This window comes from Aethina tumida, chromosome 3 (assembly GCF_024364675.1).
Source record: "Aethina tumida isolate Nest 87 chromosome 3, icAetTumi1.1, whole genome shotgun sequence".
Classification (NCBI taxonomy): domain Eukaryota; kingdom Metazoa; phylum Arthropoda; class Insecta; order Coleoptera; family Nitidulidae; genus Aethina; species Aethina tumida.
Window position 1 is genome coordinate 20,119,460 of NC_065437.1, and position 20,989 is coordinate 20,140,448.

General features: G+C 26.6%; 3 protein-coding genes across 3 annotated transcripts in view; 2 read left to right on the forward strand and 1 right to left on the reverse strand.

The window, feature by feature from the left end:
* Positions 1-38: 38 nt before the first annotated feature.
* On the reverse strand, positions 39-2,489 carry LOC109596657 (protein PTCD3 homolog, mitochondrial). Its single transcript, XM_020012233.2, has 7 exons — positions 2,335-2,489; positions 1,698-2,285; positions 1,206-1,639; positions 932-1,151; positions 538-876; positions 297-483; positions 39-243 (listed from the first exon to the last, which is right to left on the reverse strand). Exons 1-7 carry the CDS (start codon positions 2,361-2,363, stop codon positions 97-99), a joined length of 1,944 nt encoding a protein of 647 aa, XP_019867792.1. The 5' UTR covers positions 2,364-2,489; the 3' UTR covers positions 39-96.
* A 24-nt stretch (positions 2,490-2,513) lies between these two features.
* On the forward strand, positions 2,514-3,680 carry LOC109596661 (transcriptional adapter 1-like). Its single transcript, XM_020012237.2, has 3 exons — positions 2,514-2,647; positions 2,702-3,162; positions 3,225-3,680. Exons 1-3 carry the CDS (start codon positions 2,644-2,646, stop codon positions 3,606-3,608), a joined length of 849 nt encoding a protein of 282 aa, XP_019867796.1. The 5' UTR covers positions 2,514-2,643; the 3' UTR covers positions 3,609-3,680.
* A 753-nt stretch (positions 3,681-4,433) lies between these two features.
* LOC109603416 (metabotropic glutamate receptor 5-like) overlaps positions 4,434-20,989 on the forward strand; it is a 45,365-nt gene continuing 28,809 nt past the window's right edge. Inside the window, exon 1 of the mRNA XM_049964704.1 lies at positions 4,434-4,491. The gene's annotated coding sequence lies outside the window, so the exon portion shown is untranslated. The remainder of the gene's footprint in view (positions 4,492-20,989) is intronic.

Here is a 20,989-nt window from a genome sequence, read left to right on the forward strand (position 1 = left end):
AAAATAAAATTATATGATAAATTGAAAAAAACAATTAATATTTATTCTTATATTATTTATTAAAACAATTTATTTACATCTATTGATAACGGTTGTTTAATTTACTTTAAGTAAATTTAAATTTCCAACTATTTTTGAAAGTTTTTCTAAATGTTGCTCATCTAAAGTAAGTTTCTCATTTAGTCTTGCAGCTAATAATCCAGCTTCAGGGAACCCACTATCTGAGCAATATTGTATGCAAGCCTGGAAAAGGTTAACATATAATAAATGTATCAGGAAACTATCTAATAACCTACAATAGCTTTGCTTGGTGCTTTTTCTTCAATGCATTGATCAACAAATAGAGATAACGCCTCTAACTTTGGAACTCCAGCTATTATTGAATGTCCTTTATCCAATTTGTCCATTACTACACAGGCTTTTTGGAAGTCCTTCTGTCTTATTATTAAAGTTAATATTTTACCCAACATATCTCCTGTGAAACTAAATAACGATTTTAATATTTTTTAATGGAAAACTCTAGAGAAAATTACTTACACTAATTTATTTGTTCTATTTTCATTCTGATTTTCAATTTTATTGTAAATATCCCAGGCAATATTGCCAAATTGGGAAGTGTGTTCAGGACTTTCATTATTAACCATAATTTTCAAAACAAGATCCAACAAATTTTCTCTGTTTGTGTGATCAAATATGGTCATATCAGTCCATAAACGAGGAACATGTTCTACAAGTCCACTTAAATCAATAATATTTAAAATTTCTCCCATTACCCCAGGCTCTGGTACATAAATGTGAGGAACATATTTATCATAAACATCTCTCATGAAATCCTCAACTGGTAGATTTTCAGCCAAAAGTACAAAATAATTACGACTAAAATATGGTTAAAATATAAGATACATCAATAATTCTTTTCTGAGAAACTTACTAATAGATGGACTCCTTGTATGAGTCACCAATAAGGTCATAATTGTTGCCAAAATGAAGCAATGCATCTACTCTTCTTGCTAATTCAACATCATGCAGATGATTTCTGGCAATATCCATAGCTGTGACAAAGAAATTTGTATCTCGAATATCTTGAATTGTGTGTTCCTTATTTTCAACTAATGCCATTATATCATTTAATATGGTACTCTTTGGTCCTCCTAAAATTTACTCAATGTATTCAATTTATATGTGTAATTTATCAGTAAACTTACTTTCTTTACAAAATGTAATTAATACATAGTACCAAGAAGTTAAACAAGGTTCAATGCCAAGCCCTTTGAATTCTTTTAGCACTTTTAAAGTGTAAGACTTTGTAAGCTTTCCAGTACCCATGGTACTTAGGACTTGTAGTACAGCATTCAATGTTCCCAAATTAGGCCGTAATTCAGCTTTGTTCAAGTCACTTAACAAGTTTACAACAAATTCCCATCTTTGTTCATAGCCTTCTTTTAAATAATGTGCTACACCTATAAGAGAATTGTATGTGTCTGTGTTTACAATAATTCCTTTTTGTTGTGCCTCTTCAAATAATTGCCAAGCCCTATCAACTTGCAAGTGCTTTGCCATTCCTTGGATAATTGCAGAATAAACTTCAGCATTTGGACTTTCAATGGATATAAACAGTTCTTCGGCAAAATTACCATCTCTAAATAAACAAAGATAAAATAAATTAATTAAATCTGAATTATCTAATTTCAACTTACTTCCAAATTTTACGTTGCTTTTCCTTTAATTTAGAGCTTTGCCTAAACCATCTTTCTTCAATAAATTCCTCATCTAATGTGTCTTCACTGTTGTAATAACAAAGTAATTCAAGCAAAGATTGTTGTGTCTCTGGTGTTATTTCAACATTCTTATTTTTACATAAGTTGTACACACTTATTGCCTCTGCAACCTGAACATCATTAATTACATTCTTTAAGTCATCTTCAGTTATGTCACTGTTTTCATCAAATGTGACTCTGGGAAAGAATGCCTTAATTGGTGGATCACACTCCCTATGATTAAATAAATCTGGATGCTCTTTTCTTATCCAATGTGCAGCTTTTCTACCAGATTCTTGTGCCATTGCAAATGTTCTTTTACCTACATTCGACATTGGAATAAGAAATGGATCATCATGGTATTTGAAATGCGTTGCTGTAGGGTCTCTGGAAACCGTGCTTTCGAGGGCACGTAAAATATCTGTGGGGCCTCGTGGTATTCGGTTGGGTATTTTGATTTGTTCATCCACCTTAGTGGAAAATAGGCATCGACCCAATATCTGTTGGGTTTTTCTAATATTTTGGGTACTAAAATAATTATAATTAAACGAAATAAAGCAAAATGAAGAGTTATTACCGAGAACGCAATGCCAAAGATATATTCATCTTTGTTTAGATATTTGAATCTTTTTATTGAATAATTTAACCTAAAAGAATTTAAACATAACCCCTGAACAACAAGACATAACCTCGATGTATTTGTGCCTGACTTTGCTTTATTCAATATCAAAGATATTTAAGTAACAAAAATATCAATTAAATTTATAAAATAAAAAACCTAGTTAATATTAAATAACATGACAAAAATATAAAAAATTTAGTATTTTAAATCCGGATAATAATTATCTAACTTCAGATTTATTGTCATTAGCCAAGAAAAGTAAACATGGGTTAGTAACTATAATTTCTAGTTCAGATAACATTTTATACAAATTGATTTTCAGATTTGCATGAAGCACTAAACAATATACAAAAATGTCTTGGACCTGAGAAAGAGGAAGAGTACACTGCAGTACTTCGTCAGTGGTTATCCTTCAGTTCCCACATGACAAAAGATGAGTTTGAGCAAAAAGTAAGAAAATTATTGACAACAACAGAAGAAATACGACATCACATAAATTTGATGCGTGCAGTTTTATGTAAAATTAATGGGGGCAAAATTAAATCATTGAAAGCACCTATGGAAAATAGTAATACATTTGAATATGCAGAATATTCAGAATATGTGCAACAAAAGAATCTCACTTCAGCCCCACCATCTGATGTTGAGTATCGAAGTGCTGCTGCTGAATTGTTCATGCCAGACAGTGGATTTGTAGCTAGTAGGATAGCAGTCTCTGCATGGGAGAATGGCATGGCAGGTGCAAAAGAAGATGTAACAGAAGTAATTGTATATGCCTGCCAGGTAATTAAATGTCTTTAAAAAAAACTTGATATCTTTTTAATATGAAATATTGTATTTCACAGATGTTTATCAAAAATATTATCACAGCAATGTTATCCAGAAAAAAAGGTTATAAAATACGGGATGGCAAATTTCAATATGGCTTCAACCAACCTATCCCAGATCCCTTTATTAGAAACTATGCGAATGTTATTGACGACACGCTAGAATCAAAAGTGGAAGTGGCTGATGAAGATGATAGTTTTATGCCAAAGTACAAGAATTCTTTAGAGAATATGGAACAGCAAGTTGCCTTTGCATATTCTTGTTCAAAAAGACAGAAGACTGATAATGTTTTAACAGTACAATTATTATATGATACATTAAGAGATAATCCAAAAATTCTAGGTTTACATACAATGCAGAGTGTTAGCTTATTAAAACTAGGTTTACAAATGGATGATTAAATGAAACATTCGATGTGATTTATGAAAAAAACTGTATTAATATTTAACTTTAAATAAAAAGTATTAGCATAACTTGAGATTTTATTTTATATATACAGTACAAAAAGAGTTTGATCCATCTGAATCCTGAAATGGACATAGAGAATAATGTAATATAGAGACAGGAAGTCTCTCACCATGAGATAGACCCACTGTCTCTGTCATGTATGATGACTCTTGAAATTCCAACGAACAAACTGACAATTTCTATTAAACATGCACAAATTTTGAAATGTTTCCAGTCAAGCATCTTTGAATTCATTCTATCGCTTAAAAATGATCAAGACAAACCAATTAAATTAAAATCGTACATTTGAGATGCGCATTCACCATTTTTAAAAGTATCTTCTTTCAAATTTTTTCTGCAAAAATTTGAAAACTTTACTAGACTAATTTATATGTATAAATAAAAATAAAATAAAGTTATAATCTTTACAATCAAATTTATGAACGAGATATGTAATATTAATTTAAAAAAAATATTTTCGTACATTGACAACTCCGATTTTATTTGGAAGGAAAATTTTCACCCACTCACCAATCCATAGAAATATTCTCTAACGTCCAGTTCGTTTTTTCTTTCATACACTCTCAACAGCAAAAAATTTAATATTCTCGACCTTTCAACGCACGCAAACACGAAAAATAAACAAATCGGTGCAAGTCTGATAAATATCACTTGTTAGAGTGGACGATTGACGGGAGTCGGCGCGCGTGAACCCGTAATATTGTTGCGAATTCCCGCCGTTGTAAATCCCATCAGTTTTGCCAGCGTCGTCGGCGCAGCGACGCCGAACTTTCGAATTACGGGCGCGATATCTCGTGCTTACATGATTTCGAAAATGTAAGTTTTCAATTTTAGCCATTTTCCATTGTTCTGTTGGAATGTTGCCTTTAGAATTTCTATCTTATATTATTTCTTATAGAACCACTTCCTGTATTTTATATTCATTATTTTTAAACGTTTTTTTGAAATAATAAAACATGCAATTTAAAAAACAATACAGAATAAACAAATATTTATAAAGTGCTTCAATTTATTTTTCAAAATAATTTAGCTAATCAACAGTTGTAAATTAGGTCTGTTTAGATATTAATATAAAAAAATAATATATAAGTCTTATTTTTGGATTGTGCAATTAGTATAAAAATTGAAAGAGAAATTTTTTAAATATAATATAATTGACGAATGAAAAATTTTATTGTGCCATAAATTGAATTTAAGAAAAAAAATTATTTGAAATCTTACACCTTTAGACTTTCAAATATATTTTTTAAAATTAATAAATTATTCATATTGCATTTAATATTTTTTAAAAAACCAGGATTAAATATGTTATTACAAAGCGTCATCTTTATGTATCGAAAGCTTCGCTCTACTGTAGCACTTATGTTTAAGCACAATTAGAATATAAAAATAAATGTAACAAAATTTTCTATCTATTTAAATCTATATTAAAATTGTCTGTAAATAAAGAAAAATCCAAGTTGACGCAAAACAAACACACTAATATTTTTGAAAATACTGTTATTTACTAACAAAATTTTATTCACATTAATTTCACTTAAATAAGTATAATAGTAGTCAAAACTATGGTTGGTTATTAACCGACATTTATATTTATTTATTAACTATTAATAAGTCTTGGTAAGTGGAACTATTAAAATCTTCGATCACTAAAAAATACAGAATTTTGGTTTATAAAATGGAAGCATTATTAATTTTTTAAGTTTTACATCTAGTCCCAGGAATTAAAAGATATGGTGTTTTATTATTATTAATATCCATGCACCATTCGTGTATAATATAATATATTATTTTTATAAAATTTATTATATATAAATTAATTAAACAGAGATTTATCGTCATTATATCTTTAAAGTTATATAATATAAGATCAGAAAACTAATCTAATTTAAAATTTATGAATATTGAGATTATATTATCTATTGAGTAAGAATGCGTAATTTAATTACGTATCCACAGGCAATTTCCCAACGATTTTTCCTCTTCTCTATACACACTTAAATTTACTTGTATTGTGCTTACACAAAGCTTCTCATTTATTATAATAGATACTTTCTAAATGGAAGCTAAGAAACAGGGATAATCTACCTTATCAAAATCAAATGACAATCGATTTACACAATCTTTATTACTTTGCTCTTGTCGAATTCTGATATCATATATTGAAATCACTTGTTTCAAAGAAGGTTAAATGTAAATTTTTTGACGTTCCTTTCATAATTTCATATTAAAATGTCGTTATCCAATTGCCTATTAGATCCAAAATAAAAATCCTTAATGAAGTCGATAATAACGGACAGTCAACATAATACAATTTCTATTATTCTGTATATTAAATTTTAGCGATAAATCGGTGTTATTGAATATATAAAAATTTGTCTTTATTTTATGTAAAAAGCCAATACCATTTACAGCTTGATGAGGTAAACCCCATATTCTGGTGGCTGTCTGTCAGGTTTGCTTCAATCCCAGAAGCTTAGGTATGAGATATGAAAATGTGAAAAGGAAAAACTTAGTTTATATAATTTTTATCCGCATGTCACAACCATCAAATTTATACACGGAATTTATTCAAATTCCTTGTCAAGGGAGTTTTGCGACTAGTAATTGACAGCGTCAAGTTTCTCTGCAAGGATAGAACGTGATACTAACCTAGTTTTCGCATGTAATTTCATGAAAAGTACCTTTGATTATTGTTGGTATTCCTTTAAATATCATTATTTTCATACGATTTTTAATATTATGTCGGCCAGACAGTACATCACAGTTAATTTCAAATGGGATTAATAATCTAATCTTTGCTGACGTCACAAAACATGTGCCTTATGCGAGTTTTTTTCTCATAGAGAGTTAATACCTAAAATAATCATGTCAATCAATTTTCAGTGCAATGATGAGAAAATACACTCATGAGGAATTCGAATTTTACACATTATTTCCGATTCACTCTATATGGTCTACTTTTTTTCATTTATAATAGATAAGCATGTCATATATTAAATCATATATTAATCATAAATCATAATAATTAAATCATTATAACAAGTACACTATAGTAATAAGATATATTAAATAACGTGATTCATTCGCCAACTTTATAAAATATATTTAATATTCTCGTTAGTTACAATCCTACAATGATAATGCGATTATACTTTGCGGTTGGTGAAAGAAATGAAAATTCTTTTTAAATTTAATTGCGGTGCAATTTATTTCTTTATTTTTCCATACAAAGTGTCTTCGTTACAGTGTTACAATATTATTTTTGTGTTGTCTTACTGAAAGCACTAATTAATTAAAGCAGCTGTCTCTGACATGTTAAGAAATGCGTTTTAATTCACAATTAATTAAAATAATTTCGGGCGGGATAAACGAAAATTTATATTTGTCTAGCTGTTATTGAGGGTGTTCCCTAAAGTAATATTTCATCCGGAGATAAAACGCATAAATCCTTTCGACTAACTTACTTTGATTTATAAATAATAAATTTAAGTATATTTTTTAAAACACATAAATCTTTTATTTTAACAATATTGGGATATGATATCATTGATTGATTTTATAACACATATTTTGTTTCAAAACCTTTAGTCATCTATTTAGTTTTAACGATTTTGACATAGTGTAAGGTTACATATTAAATTTAATAAAAGCGAATTAAACTATTTAACAGAAAACTAAAATGAAATTATATAATTTAATTAATATATTTTATTATTTTATATAACTAATAAAAAATAATAATTATTTTAATAAATAATATAAATGACAATTAAATGTAATGTCTGGGAAGCCAGACAAAGATATTTAAAGTTGTCTAAGCAACAACTGCTAAATTTACGTATACACATTAGCGCTCTTTTAAACAATTTAATAAGGTCAACTACAGATTTAACATAATTGTAACAAACTATCATACATGTCCTTTCTCTTGAGAGTAGGATGAATTTGATTTCAGTTAATTTTATATTACTTCATGTTTACATATGTATCTATATATAAAATTATTTTATTTTAGTTGACTGGTGTTGATGAAAGCTTAATGTAATATAATACTTAAAGGAACGAAACACATTTTCACACTTCTTTTGTTCCACGGTGAGAACGTGAACGATATTTCGACTTTAATCATGACAGTAATGTAAAGGAAAAGTCAGTAAAAAGTCCGAAGGTTTTACTGAAAAACCGCAGTCGTTAAAAATGTTATTTTATTAGTGAAACTTGCTGTATTTTCACCGTCCGACACGTCCGATATATTTTTCGTTACTCAAATCTAATTTACTAGTTACGAGAAAATAATCGTTTCGTAGTTTAAGTAAAACAATTAAAAAAAGTACATTTTTACTCATTAAAAGTTAGTTGTAAAAGTTCATTTCATTTTAAATGAACATTCTACCTCAATACACGATTATATATACACTGTATAAACGTATAATTTCCTTTAAATTAAGTAACAAACTAGTAAACATTAGATTAATATATTTATTTATTAATAATTAGACATTTATCCGCATGATTAACATTTAACTTAATTTTATAAATAAAAATTAATCGAAACATAATTCTCTATATTAACATATAGTTAAATTTAGTTAAAGTTTAATTTTATTTAATAATCATTATTAATAATTATAATTTATATATTTATAATTACTTTATTTTATCAGAATTAATTTACTTTGTATTCAGCAAACAGAAACAATAATGTTAAATAAATATATTAAAGATATTTATAATTTAATTTAAATTTATTTTATTATTATAATATCAACAATAATTAATTTGAACGCCATATATTTTCTTCTATGAAAGTGTTGCAAGACTGTGGACATTATAAAATCATAAAATTAGGTTAATTACGTTAAGTTGCATGTAAAATGGCAATCACTTAAACTGTTAAAAGTGTTTAAATGAGGTAAGCAGCAAAAATAACTACGCATACACTTGTTGATTGAATGGGAAAATCATATTCTCGTAATGAGGGGGTTGCATCTGTAAATGTGAACAAAATTTTATAAGAAGTTTAAATTTAAGAAATTTTAATAGAATATTAAATAAATAAAAATTATTATGATATTATAAGATTATTAGTATAATATAATTGTCGCATGCGCCATTTTTATAACTGATATTACACTTGATATTTTACATAAAATAATATCATTAATAAAATTGCTATTAGCAAACGGAGTTTAAAAACATTTTAAATTAATACCATTTAAATTCTATTACACAATTTATAATTTAGATTTAAATATATATTCTAATGTAAATACTCTTGTACTAATTTGTCTTGGAACAATTTTAATTTGCATATTATTAGTTTCGTGCACGCACCTCGTCCCCTGATATTCTGTTGCTATTACCTCCTTATAACGCATTCTGTACTCTGTAGATCCTCACTAATTCAAGTCACAACTTACATGTTAATATTACCCATTTCATAATTAAATGTACCCCTAAATTTGTAGTTTGCACCCGTTATTACGAATATTCTTTATACTGAAGAAATAAACCGGTGAGAGTGTTTTCCCCACTTTTCACTAGACGTTTATGATGTCATAAATTTAAATTCAGACCTCGAAAGAAATTGTGTTGTTAAACTTTTAACATGTCCATTCTTTTGTTTTTAATGAAAGAACGGTATAATGAATGGTTAAATTCAACAAATGGTAAACATTTTTTATGAGTTAACGTTACAATGTTATACAATTCTCAAAAATTTGATTACAGTTTAATAATTTTAATATTAAATAATTATGAAACATGCATGTAACAGTAAATGATATGAAAAAGATAAGAAAGAAAAGAATGATATGTTTAATTTATACAATATTTATCGCACACGTAAAGTACTTACATTACTTTACATTACACTAATTTTCATTAAAAATAGAGAATGTCTGTTTTACATATCTATAGATTAATTCGGGCATGCTGAATACGAAAATCATCTTTTCATTTTTTTTTTCATTTGTGCCATTACCAAGATAATAGCAAATGTATGTTTTTCGGTTTTTCATTTTGTCTGATGTACCATACAGGATAAATAGTTAAATCTCAATATTATTCATTCATATAAACTTGGTAAACAGATGAAAACTGGCTAATTGAAATTCCTTGTAATTTTGAAAAAGATGAGTATGATTTTTGTCTTCAACTGACCCGAATACACAAATCCAGAGTTATGTAAAAAAATCTTAAAGTTAAGAGAACATTTCTAATTTTAATATATTTTTTTTTTAATTTTAAAACAATACTAGTTATTTTTGCAACAATAAATACTACTTTACATTTAATTAACTTTTAATATTACTTTTGATTATTATTATTTAAATTGCATTAATTTTTGATCAAAATTTCTGTATGTATTTTAGAATATGCCTGAATTGTGTGTATTTATTGAATTGAAGTCCTATTAAACATATATTGGCATTTGAAAATTGGATTGTTAAATTAACCTATGTTTACTTTAGACACAGGAAATAGGAAAACGTGAGATTTTTTTATAATCGAAATTCAATTATCTCTACGAAGTATTGCCCTGCATATGTAACCTGTGGAAACTATTTGATTTTATTTCTGATTAATTAAATAAAATAAATTTACTGAATAAGAACAGCTGAAAGTAATTTTGCACACCTTAGAGCATTTACAGAATTCTCTGTAAAAGTATATATTTTTTGTAGTTAAAACAGTAACTTTTTTAAAGATTAACGTAAGTGTGAAGTAAGGAGAATCTAATCAAAGTTGGATACATTTAGAAACAAAACCTATTATAAATAAAAAAGCAACTACAAAACAAAGTTAGCTCTAGTTAATTAATACTCATCGAAATAGTGTGTGAAAAGTGTAACAAGTGCAAACTTTTAAATCACAGAGTACCTACTTATTTATTCTGTAATTATATTTAAGAACTAATTTCTGTAACATCTACCACAGCAACACACTTTATAAAGCATAAATTATGACGTTTCAGTTACATTTACAACAGTTTACTTAAATTTGTAAATGCGATATTCTGCTGTGGATCTGGAAGACACTTAACTTAATTCCGAACGTCAACATCAGTTACAATTTTGGAGTGCATGCTGGGTTGAAAGCACTTGTGTGCTTGTGTACACATTTATTCAGCTAAATTATAATACAACACGTTTTAAAGAAATAATTTGTAGGGAATGTGGAAGATACAAAGAATGAATAAATGTTTATTATTTTTACTCCTAATCATAAAAGAACATGTATGTTTTATTTGTTCCTAGAATTTCTTGTTTCAAAGCAATTTTACACAAATTAGATAAAATTATGTTATTAATGTTAACAAAAATCATTAAATAATCTAATATAATTATGTATTTTACGAACATTTTGAATATTTATGTCGAGATTACGAAACCTAAGTATATTAGAATTCAGAAGTAAAATTCCAGTGTTTATGCTTTTCCGTTATTGAATCAATATCTTATCTCGATTTTATTTGACTTATTCAAATGGTGCGCATCGGAACAATGATTTATGCAAATCATCTGTACACTAAAGCGCATCCACCAAATTTTTAAAAATAGTGTTGGTTATTAAATTTTTTCTGTTGTGTAATGAGAACACTCCTAATAGTAAATAAATATTTGACCATTGATTAACTTTATTTCTAATTATATACATTATGTACAACATTTTTAGAAATATTTCATAATTGCTTTCACTTAAATGTAAATTGTTTGATTATTAATATTTAATATGAGCTAGTTGTTTGGTTAAGATTGTTTTGTTCCAATATCTGACAATAATGTAAACATAGACATAGAATTCAGCTTTACAAATACAATATGTGCCATGATGACATTATTCCAAACACATTTCACTGTATTCAAGTAGAATTTAATCGTAGAAGATGAACAAAATTCTTTTAAGCTTTTATTTTGAGTGAAATAAATATGATTTAAGTCTTTTAAAATGTAATTCTATAATGATATTTATAGATAGAAAAAATTGTCTTTTATTTAGTATATTGTATATACGAAATTTGTGTTATTGAGGCTTTTTTTTATTTATTTTATTGCATTTGTAAGTTTATCATACCCTAGAGTAAACTTGCAGTTAGCTACTACATCAAACGAACATTTATTGATATTTTATGTGCCCCTTTTAACTTTATGATAAACTTTTATTCATTGCAAATAATAAATAAAAATTATTTTAAAACCTGTATTTTTTACGTACTACATTTCACAAAAATATGCCTGTTATTTCTGTGTAGGTAAATTAAGAATTTCATTTCATGGGAATTTCAGTGCGGATTCCAAATTAAAGAATTTAATATATTTGTATATTTTAAAGCGTACATTACACTATTATAAGTTAATTGGTTGGTTAAACTCAAAAAAGTTCTCCTTCAATATTTACTTTTATACTATAATTATTATTATAGAACATCTCAAAATATATTTTTCAATAATATAATATATATTTATTCCTATAAGAATTATTTTATTGAATTACTTTATCTCTTTTCAGAATCAAATAAATTATTGTTAGTCAATTAATTGTTAGTAGAGAATTGAAATATTTAATGTAATATAATTTATATTTGAGTGCACCTGTACTAAATTGAACAATTCTCAAATCAATTCTCAAAATGAATTAAAATATAATTAAATGTTTATATATTTACCCATAAATATATACCAAATCTGTTTCCTTTTTATTTGTTTATTCGTCATATAATATTTATTTAAGATATTTAAAGTATGGGTATTTTCGAAATATTTTACCAGACTTTTAAAATAACATAAATTGAAAGATCTCATATAAGAGCTTAATAGAAGTTTTTATCAAATATTCAAAAGGGGACAATCCGGAAAGGTTCCGTCTCATAAATGTGTATGACACATTAAAAGCAATAAACAGACTAAATGGTACTCTCCAAGTATATATGTTGTACATTTACATTAATTCATGAATCATTAATGTGCGTAAGTTTTTGATGTCGCCATTTACTTCTGAGGTTACTTGATAAGTAAGTGACTTTAAACTCAATTACAAATTATTCCTTTAGTTAAGCGCGGTTACAAGTCAAAATAGCGTAACATCAATAATCAATATTGAAACATTTCCGAATTCCCTAGACAAGTCGGACAGATGGAATTTAAATCGCTGTAGTTAATCGAAAATTGATTTTTTGAAATAAAGTAATTTTTCCTGAACAAGATTTATAGAGAATGCGATCTTTCGACTTGGACTCTAATTCAATTTTCCTAGACAAAATTCCGCTGATGGATTTTCTACCTCAATAAGACAACTTTTATTCAGATTATCGGTGTAATTACGAGGACAGATGTTTTCAAAATTAGTTTTCGATAACTTTATGAAACTCTCGTTTCAATCGGGTGCGCAACGATGGTTTGAGAGTGTACTTGTTTCATTTCGTTTTCATTTTAATTTAAATTTTAATTAAAAATTAACATTGCTTAAATATCTGGAAGTTTACAGGTAAAAAAAAGTGTTTGCCTGCTGTCTGGAAAAATGTATAACATATGTTGATTACTAATTTACGTATTTTACAATGAAACTCGTTTGTTACGACAGATCCAATTATAAAACTGCAATTTTAAAAAATAAACGTGCCCATTTTGTAATCAAATATTTCATACATCAATGGAATCATGAAATATTGTTATTATAAAACATGCTCATAGTAATATAAAACTAAATAGATTATATTAATTATGTATAAAAAGAACTTTATAGTGGGATATTTGTGTGTTGTTTAGTGTATTATATTTCCTTTTCTATATCTGTCTATGGGACATCTCACTTCCTTAGTATAAAGTAAATTTTAGTAAATGTCAATATTGAAATGTAATACCTACACCAAAGTACAAAGTTTCCTAATGAAAGTTGTATGTGTCACTTAGTTTAAACTGAATATAAATTTTCCGCACTGCCAGATTTATTACGATGTCAAATGTTGTAATGAATTATTTTTAGAAACTAGAGTAGAACGGTTTACGTTGCCGTACACCAGCGATTCAAGAGTTTATTGATTGCAACCACAAAGACATATTGTTCCAACAACGTAGAGTGCAAATTAGAATGTGTATCCAACAAATCTTGCAATTAAAATTAGTTTGTTTTCCTCATCGATTGCTTTTTCGAATCGCATGTAAATTTGTAGTGGATGATAATTAAAAAAATAAGTAGGATCCCTGAGACAATAAATGACTGCGATTAATATTGATTTATAAAATTTGAAATTTTCTATGAAAAAATAACTTACTTGACCTGGTTTCATTTTATATAAAGTGCGTCCAAGAATAAACCCAAATGAATAATTTTGATAAATGCACATCTGTCCCCATATTTCATCACAATTGGGAAAAAACTATAATTAAATCACTTAATTACAATAGCGGGGGAATTTACAAACTCATAACGACATTAGTTTTACATTTTTATCCATCTTTAAACACAGTAAGCCTTGTTAACATAATCGGGTCAATTACCACCTGTTGAACGAGAAAACTTCAGATCGATGAAAAACCTGACAAAGGGATTTTAATATAGTTTACTATATAAAGCGGCAATTGCCTATTGTTAAATTATCTTCAGCAATTTATCGTTTGCGCGCCTGGATGGTCGAGCTTTATACCCATTGCAATATTTATTGGATTAAAAGCTTTGCCTTGATCCCATGCAGAGAGGGTGCAGTAAAAAATTACCGAATGGTTTTTTGTGCACACGTATATTTTATTGAAATATTCTAAAATTTAATGGTAAAACGTTGAATAAAAATGTCGTTTTTAAACATTAACCTAGTTATTAGATCTCATTAAAAAAATAATTATTTTTATATTAACAATTTTATAAAATAGTATTTTAGGTGTATAATACAACAAATTTTATAAATTAATGGGTATTAATCATCGGTATAATAATGTATTACTATAAATTTAAAAATTTAGTGGATTAAATGAAAATTCATACATACACCAATTAAACTATTGATTAATAATATAATTGTCATGACAATGATTATTAATGTAAGGGTTCAATATCACCATACTTAATAAATATATTCTTAAAAATAATATTGAATTCAACATTAATTAACTTGATTAATTAACATTTTGAAAAATATTGATTAAATTAATTAAAAAATTGAGAAATATTATTCTTTTACTAAACATAACTTAAAATAATTAAATTACTTAATATATTATATTTTCAAGTTCTTATTGTTTTTATTACAAAAAATTGCTCATCATCATCATTTATCATACATTAATACGATACAGATTACATAACAAATTAATTAGGTAAATAGACATCCTAAAATGATCTCCATAGTGATACAGCACTATTCATATTTTACTAGTAATATTCCGTAGTATAAATACTCATATTCGTTAATTATGTCAAGGTTTAGGTAAAATAGTAGTGAACATATTGTTTTTATGAAAGTAATTATTAGATAAGCTTATTAATACACCGCCATACAATTATCTAAACTGATTATTTTGTTCATAGATAGTTCTACAATGTTATATTTTTATATTGAACGTATACTGTGCCAATACAGTAAATTTTACAATTCAATTATGCACCAACTACCCCATTAAATGCAATTTTATCAGTCATCAAATTTTTTATGTTTAGTAACTGATGTTATGTACTATACAGGGTATTTCACAACTTCCGAAAAATTTTAAACAGATACTCATTGATACATTAAGTCAATTTATCGATGTGAAACATTCTGTATGTTTGAATATATATAATTTTACATTTTAAAGTAATAATTAGTTGTTCTAAAATGCCGTATTATTTGTTGGTAGGCACAGATATACAGTTAATTAAACATAAAATTATCTGCAATATTTTCATACAAACAATTACAATACAATTTAATTTGACTTCACTGATAATGAATAATGTTACAGACCAGTAAATATAGAAATTAGTAGATGGAACTATGGAAACGGATCATTCATTATCAAAAATTTATAATTAAAATAACTTTGACATTTTATAAATATGAAATAATATTTGTTTTAATTATAAATTATGTACAAAATTTACTTTATGTTATGTAGTTTTACTCAATAGCTATATTCTCTGTGGCTTTGTACTTATAATTAAAGTAATCCAAGAATTATATAAAGAAACATTACATTTTTATATAAAATTTAAAAGTTATTATGTTGATTATTCTTATTACTGAACAACAAGACTTTGAACTGAGAGTACATTTTATTTTTAAATAATGTATCAAAAGGGGAGTTTTCTATTTCATACAGTTCCAAGGTAAGTTATTTAATTTAAACTTTTATTTATTCTTATTTTTATGGACCCTTGAAAATAAATAAGGAAAGAAAATTGTAAAAAGTTAATCATTAATATCATTATTAATATATTAAAATTCTTATCGTAATCAATTTTCTCTCGAATAAAAAATGTAACAATATTAATATACTATATACAATTAATAATACACAATGCTAAAATATAATATAATACATATCACTATACATTATATTATTATTCTATATATCACACATATATAAAATTCAGAATTCACCGAAACAAAATTTGAAAATTTAACGTGCATTAGTGCAGACGGCAAAATTCTGTTAAAATAAATGGCCCAAAAACTCGAACAAATATGTTTCTGAAGCCTTTTACGTGCAAAATGGTTGAGGCGAAAACGATTCACGAAGTTCATTTATCTGTGAGGCAAGTGAAAGAAAATATAAAACGGTGTATGATATTGTTTCAGAGCAACGACAATATTCACCGGGAATATGTCTACATAACCTGCAGCCATTTTTTTGAATTATGCACTCTATATGCGAACCTTTTTCGAATATGAATCAGAAAAATCAAATGGTCATGGCCTTTTGATCAGGCACGACGTCTCACTTTTCGGATAAATGTTTGATGCGACGCGCCCGAATGCCGAGTTATCTGTTTCTTCTGGTTCTTATATTTTCAAGCCGTAAATTTGAATTTTTTTATTGCTGAATGCTTATTTCATAAAATGGGAACTTCTCGGTCGCTTCCTGAAGTAATTTATTATTCAAATGCAATTCTGTTTGAACCGAAAAAATAATTCAAGACAGAATGTTGTTTCATTTTTTCAACAAGTCGTTGAAATTTATTACCAAATTGCTATTTTACTATATATTAAATCAGAAATTTCATAGGCAAAATTTATCAGTTCAAAGGTAAGAATATCTATTTTTGCCACAATTTAAAGTACCGCTCTCGTAAAGAACGTAACATGTGACCACCTGTGGCTGAAACACATGTAAAAATTATTTAAGTTATTAATGTTATAATAAAAATGGTTTTCAATAGATATAATATAATCTGCTTCATTCTCGAATCTAGTCATGAATTTACAATATGTCTGTTATCTAATTATTTGCAATACATGATCATGTATACAATTATATATTAATTATATAATCCCGTTCAGCAACATGTTATATATAGTTTACACATGCAACAATTAAATTTATAAAAGTAGACCTGCAATAATTGTGTTACCACATTTTTCAATCGACTATTTGCATTATTTTTTGCTATGAAATGTCTCTGAAAAGAACATAGATAACGACATTTACTCCTCACTGAATTTCTACTTTATTTTACAACATTTTTTGCTACAAATTCAACTTTTTAGTGTGCTGGAAAAATTGAGTTTGTGTTTTATTTATTAGAAAATTCAGTGAAGAACACTTAAATAAAAGTTGGAAATCTAATTTCATAATTTTCCGCTGCTCAGTTTAGATGCATATAAAGTGGAACGAGTTGCATGTTATAGCAACTACGGTGTAATAGCTGGGTACAACAAAACTCAATTAAAGTTTATATTAAATAAATATTATTTAAACGTTTTTTAATAAAGGCGATTGTGACATTACTCTCTTCTTCCTTGCACAAAACGAATTACTGTTTTACACTGTTTGATTAATGATGTGTTGAAATACAGGATGAGATTAAATTGATATAAATCATTTTTATTAACTGATGTGGATATTTCCTCTTTTTTAGAGCACCCATGATTTGATTAATGTTAATTATTCATCTGTATTTCAGGACAATTCCGATAATTTATAAAATGTATAAAAAACATTAAGATTAATAACACAAATTATTTGTCATTGAACAATAAATGCATATGACAGGCAATGTAATGATAAAATTTAGACACAACTTTGTGACTATGACTATGTGACTAAAATTGTTAACAATAAGATACGAGAATAAGAAACTTGTGAAATTGAAAAATATTTGTAAAAGTTACATAAATGATCAAATTATTCATGCATGGTATTAACATACTGTCATACTCTAAGTAACATTTCCTCGCAGTTAATTAAATTTGGTCAATAATTAATTGAACCTGTGTACTGCTCTACAAGACCAGATTAGAAAGCTACTTAGTAAGCTCTCACTGGCATTTGTGATTGATTATGTTAATTTGGTATCTGTTTGAATACTATTGGCGTGTGAGATTTGAGACTTTACACACTAATTTATATGTGCAAATATATAGTATGTGTTGATAGAGAATTATAGTGTAGTGGTTGTACATTATACATGTCAAAATGTCAGTGTCAATCAGTAAATTTATAATTGTATCATAACGTTTCGTGTTATTTAATTGCAGTGTGGATTTAATATTTGTTTTGTACATTAAACTATTGGATTATTTTGGTATACATATATGGTAAATGAGGAAATTTTTAAGTGTGTTTGATTTTATGTAATTACACTCAAAAATTTTATAAGTTCATCCTATTAAAATATTTTACAAACAAATCAAATCAAATTCATCATAGTTACAATGATGTGATACGAGACTGATATATTCTGATCTCTAAATTACATTATTATGATTATATTATGATGAAATTATGAAGATTTATACATCAATTAAGCTGTTAATTAATAATATAATTGTTACGACAATGGTTATTACCATAATTTTCTCGCACATAAATCAGTCAACATAGTTAATAATTATTTTCATAAAAATTCATTCAAAAATGTCAAGCAGTTAATTAGGTTAATTCTTTATAAACATTTCAAAAATCTTTATTGAAAGTATAAAAAATAGTGGAAAATTATTATTTTACTAAACATAAATTATTCATATTACTTAGTATATTTTCAAGTTTTTATATATTATTTTTATTACAAGAAAAGTTGATCAATGTCGTAATCTGTCTATGGATTACATATCAAATTAATTTGGTCAATAGACATCATTAAGAGATTTCCATAATGTTACAGCACTATTCATATTTTACTAATAATATTCTGCAGTATGTAAGTATCTAAGGTTTAGGTAAGGGCGTTGTGAAATCATTGTTTTTATGTTCTCGGAAGTAATCACTAGATAAACTTACGAATATACTGCCAAATAATTATCTAAATTGATTTAGTTTATATTTTATTTTCCTTGTGCTACAATGTTATATTGTTACGGTTCCTGTGGTAATCCAATAAATTTTATCGTCACAGACGATATTAATAGCATTTTTCCTAGGTATCAATTTTTTACATTAAGAAACTGATGTTTTGTGCTATACAAGGTGTTTCATTATTTACCTTATACTCACTGTTACATAAGAAGCCGATTTACCGAAAAAAATTCTATTAAAAGTCTAACAGGAAACAAGATAAGCAACATTTCCTTGCAGATAATCAAATTTAGTCAATAATTAATCGAACCTGTGTACTGCTCTGCAAGACCAGATTAGAAAGCTACTTAGTAAGCTCACAGTGGCATTTGTGATTAATTATGTTAATTTGTTATGTGTTTAAAAACTATTGACGTGTGAGATTTCATTCTTTATACACCAATATATATGTGGAAATATACAGTATGTGTTGATAGAGAAATACGGCGTAGTGTATGTACATTATCATTGTCAAAATGTTAGTGTTAATCAGCAAATGATAAAATATGATAAATGGGTAAATTTTTAAATGTATTTGATTTCATGAAATTAGTTGTTTTGAAATAATAATTCATTCATAATGATTCATCATTCGCAAACATAGTCAAATATTTTCCATGTGATTACCGTCCTCTTGTGAATGTTGATATGACTATTGACATGTTGAGTACCAATTTCAATCAATCAACCAACAATTAGCCCCATTTGCACTACGAAAATTCTATTACCACTCAACCTGTTTCATTGCCAGTTCGACCACTTATAGTTATACATAGGCTTAAAAAAAAGTAATTGTACGTAAATATGTTCCATTTAAATAAATATTATTTTAATTAAATATATCTTTACAAATATTCTAAAGTTAAATAATATTTTTTCAAGCATAAAATAATTAGTCATGCATATTCTAACGAATTTGTGTTAGGAAGAAACCGTCACGAAAAGTTCAATATCAGAGCAATATTACTTTCGGACCTCTGAATTCGTTCTACTTTAAATTCATACAAATGTCTGACCATATTTTACACGCAAAATGAATTTTTAAAAAATATGGCCTGATGTACCATTCAAGCATCGTCTGTTCAAGTTAAAATTGATGTCTATTTATAATTAAAGAATGCACTGGTGTCCAGTTCATTTATAATCTGACAATGATTAATTAAAATCAAAAATACGTAAGTGACGAGTTGAGAATTAAATAATGTTTTTATTAAAAGTTCATCGTTAAAATATACAAAGGTAATTATATTAAAATATATCAAAAACATTCATAACAATTTAAACCAATTTAGGTTATATGACAATTGTAATTAAAGAGAAATATAAAATTACTTCAATATTCCTGTGTTCAGTTTTGTTAGGCGGAAATAATAGGAGACGTCATTAATGCCATTTAGAAATTAAAACTAGAAACGCAAGATGACAGGTAGTCGAAAACAATCACTAAATAATTCTCATTTCAAACAAGTTTATTTATGCTTGTAGAAGCATAACTATCGGAAAATTTTTCAATTCGCAAATGTCAAAATAAGCGAATCCATATAAAATTGAAATACCGTGCAATGAAGCAAATTTCACCAAATTAATGTAAATGACGTTATTTATTTTAAATTAGGAATTTAATTTCGATTATACTACTATAATTTTTACATAAATCCTTTTTTAATTATCCAAATGCATTCTGCAATATTTTCAGTAATTCGGTTTGTAATTCCTATTGACCGAAATCTACTTTTAAATGCATAAAATGAACATCCAAAATTAATTGGAAGTATTTTATTTTATTTAAATGAGCACATTTAATAAAATTTATTAAGAAAATTTGAACGTTTACTCATTAAGGC

Bases quoted from the DNA above. Each gene is read 5' to 3' on its own strand.
- LOC109596657 (XM_020012233.2), bottom strand. From the start codon at position 2,363: ATGAATATATCTTTGGCATTGCGTTCTCG. The intron at 2,286-2,334 runs GTAATAACTCTT...TAATTATTTTAG, and splicing joins TCTTTGGCATTGCGTTCTCG to TACCCAAAATATTAGAAAAA. The intron at 877-931 runs GTAAGTTTCTCA...ACCATATTTTAG, and splicing joins TACAAGGAGTCCATCTATTA to TCGTAATTATTTTGTACTTT.
- LOC109596661 (XM_020012237.2), top strand. The intron at 3,163-3,224 runs GTAATTAAATGT...TGTATTTCACAG, and splicing joins TAATTGTATATGCCTGCCAG to ATGTTTATCAAAAATATTAT.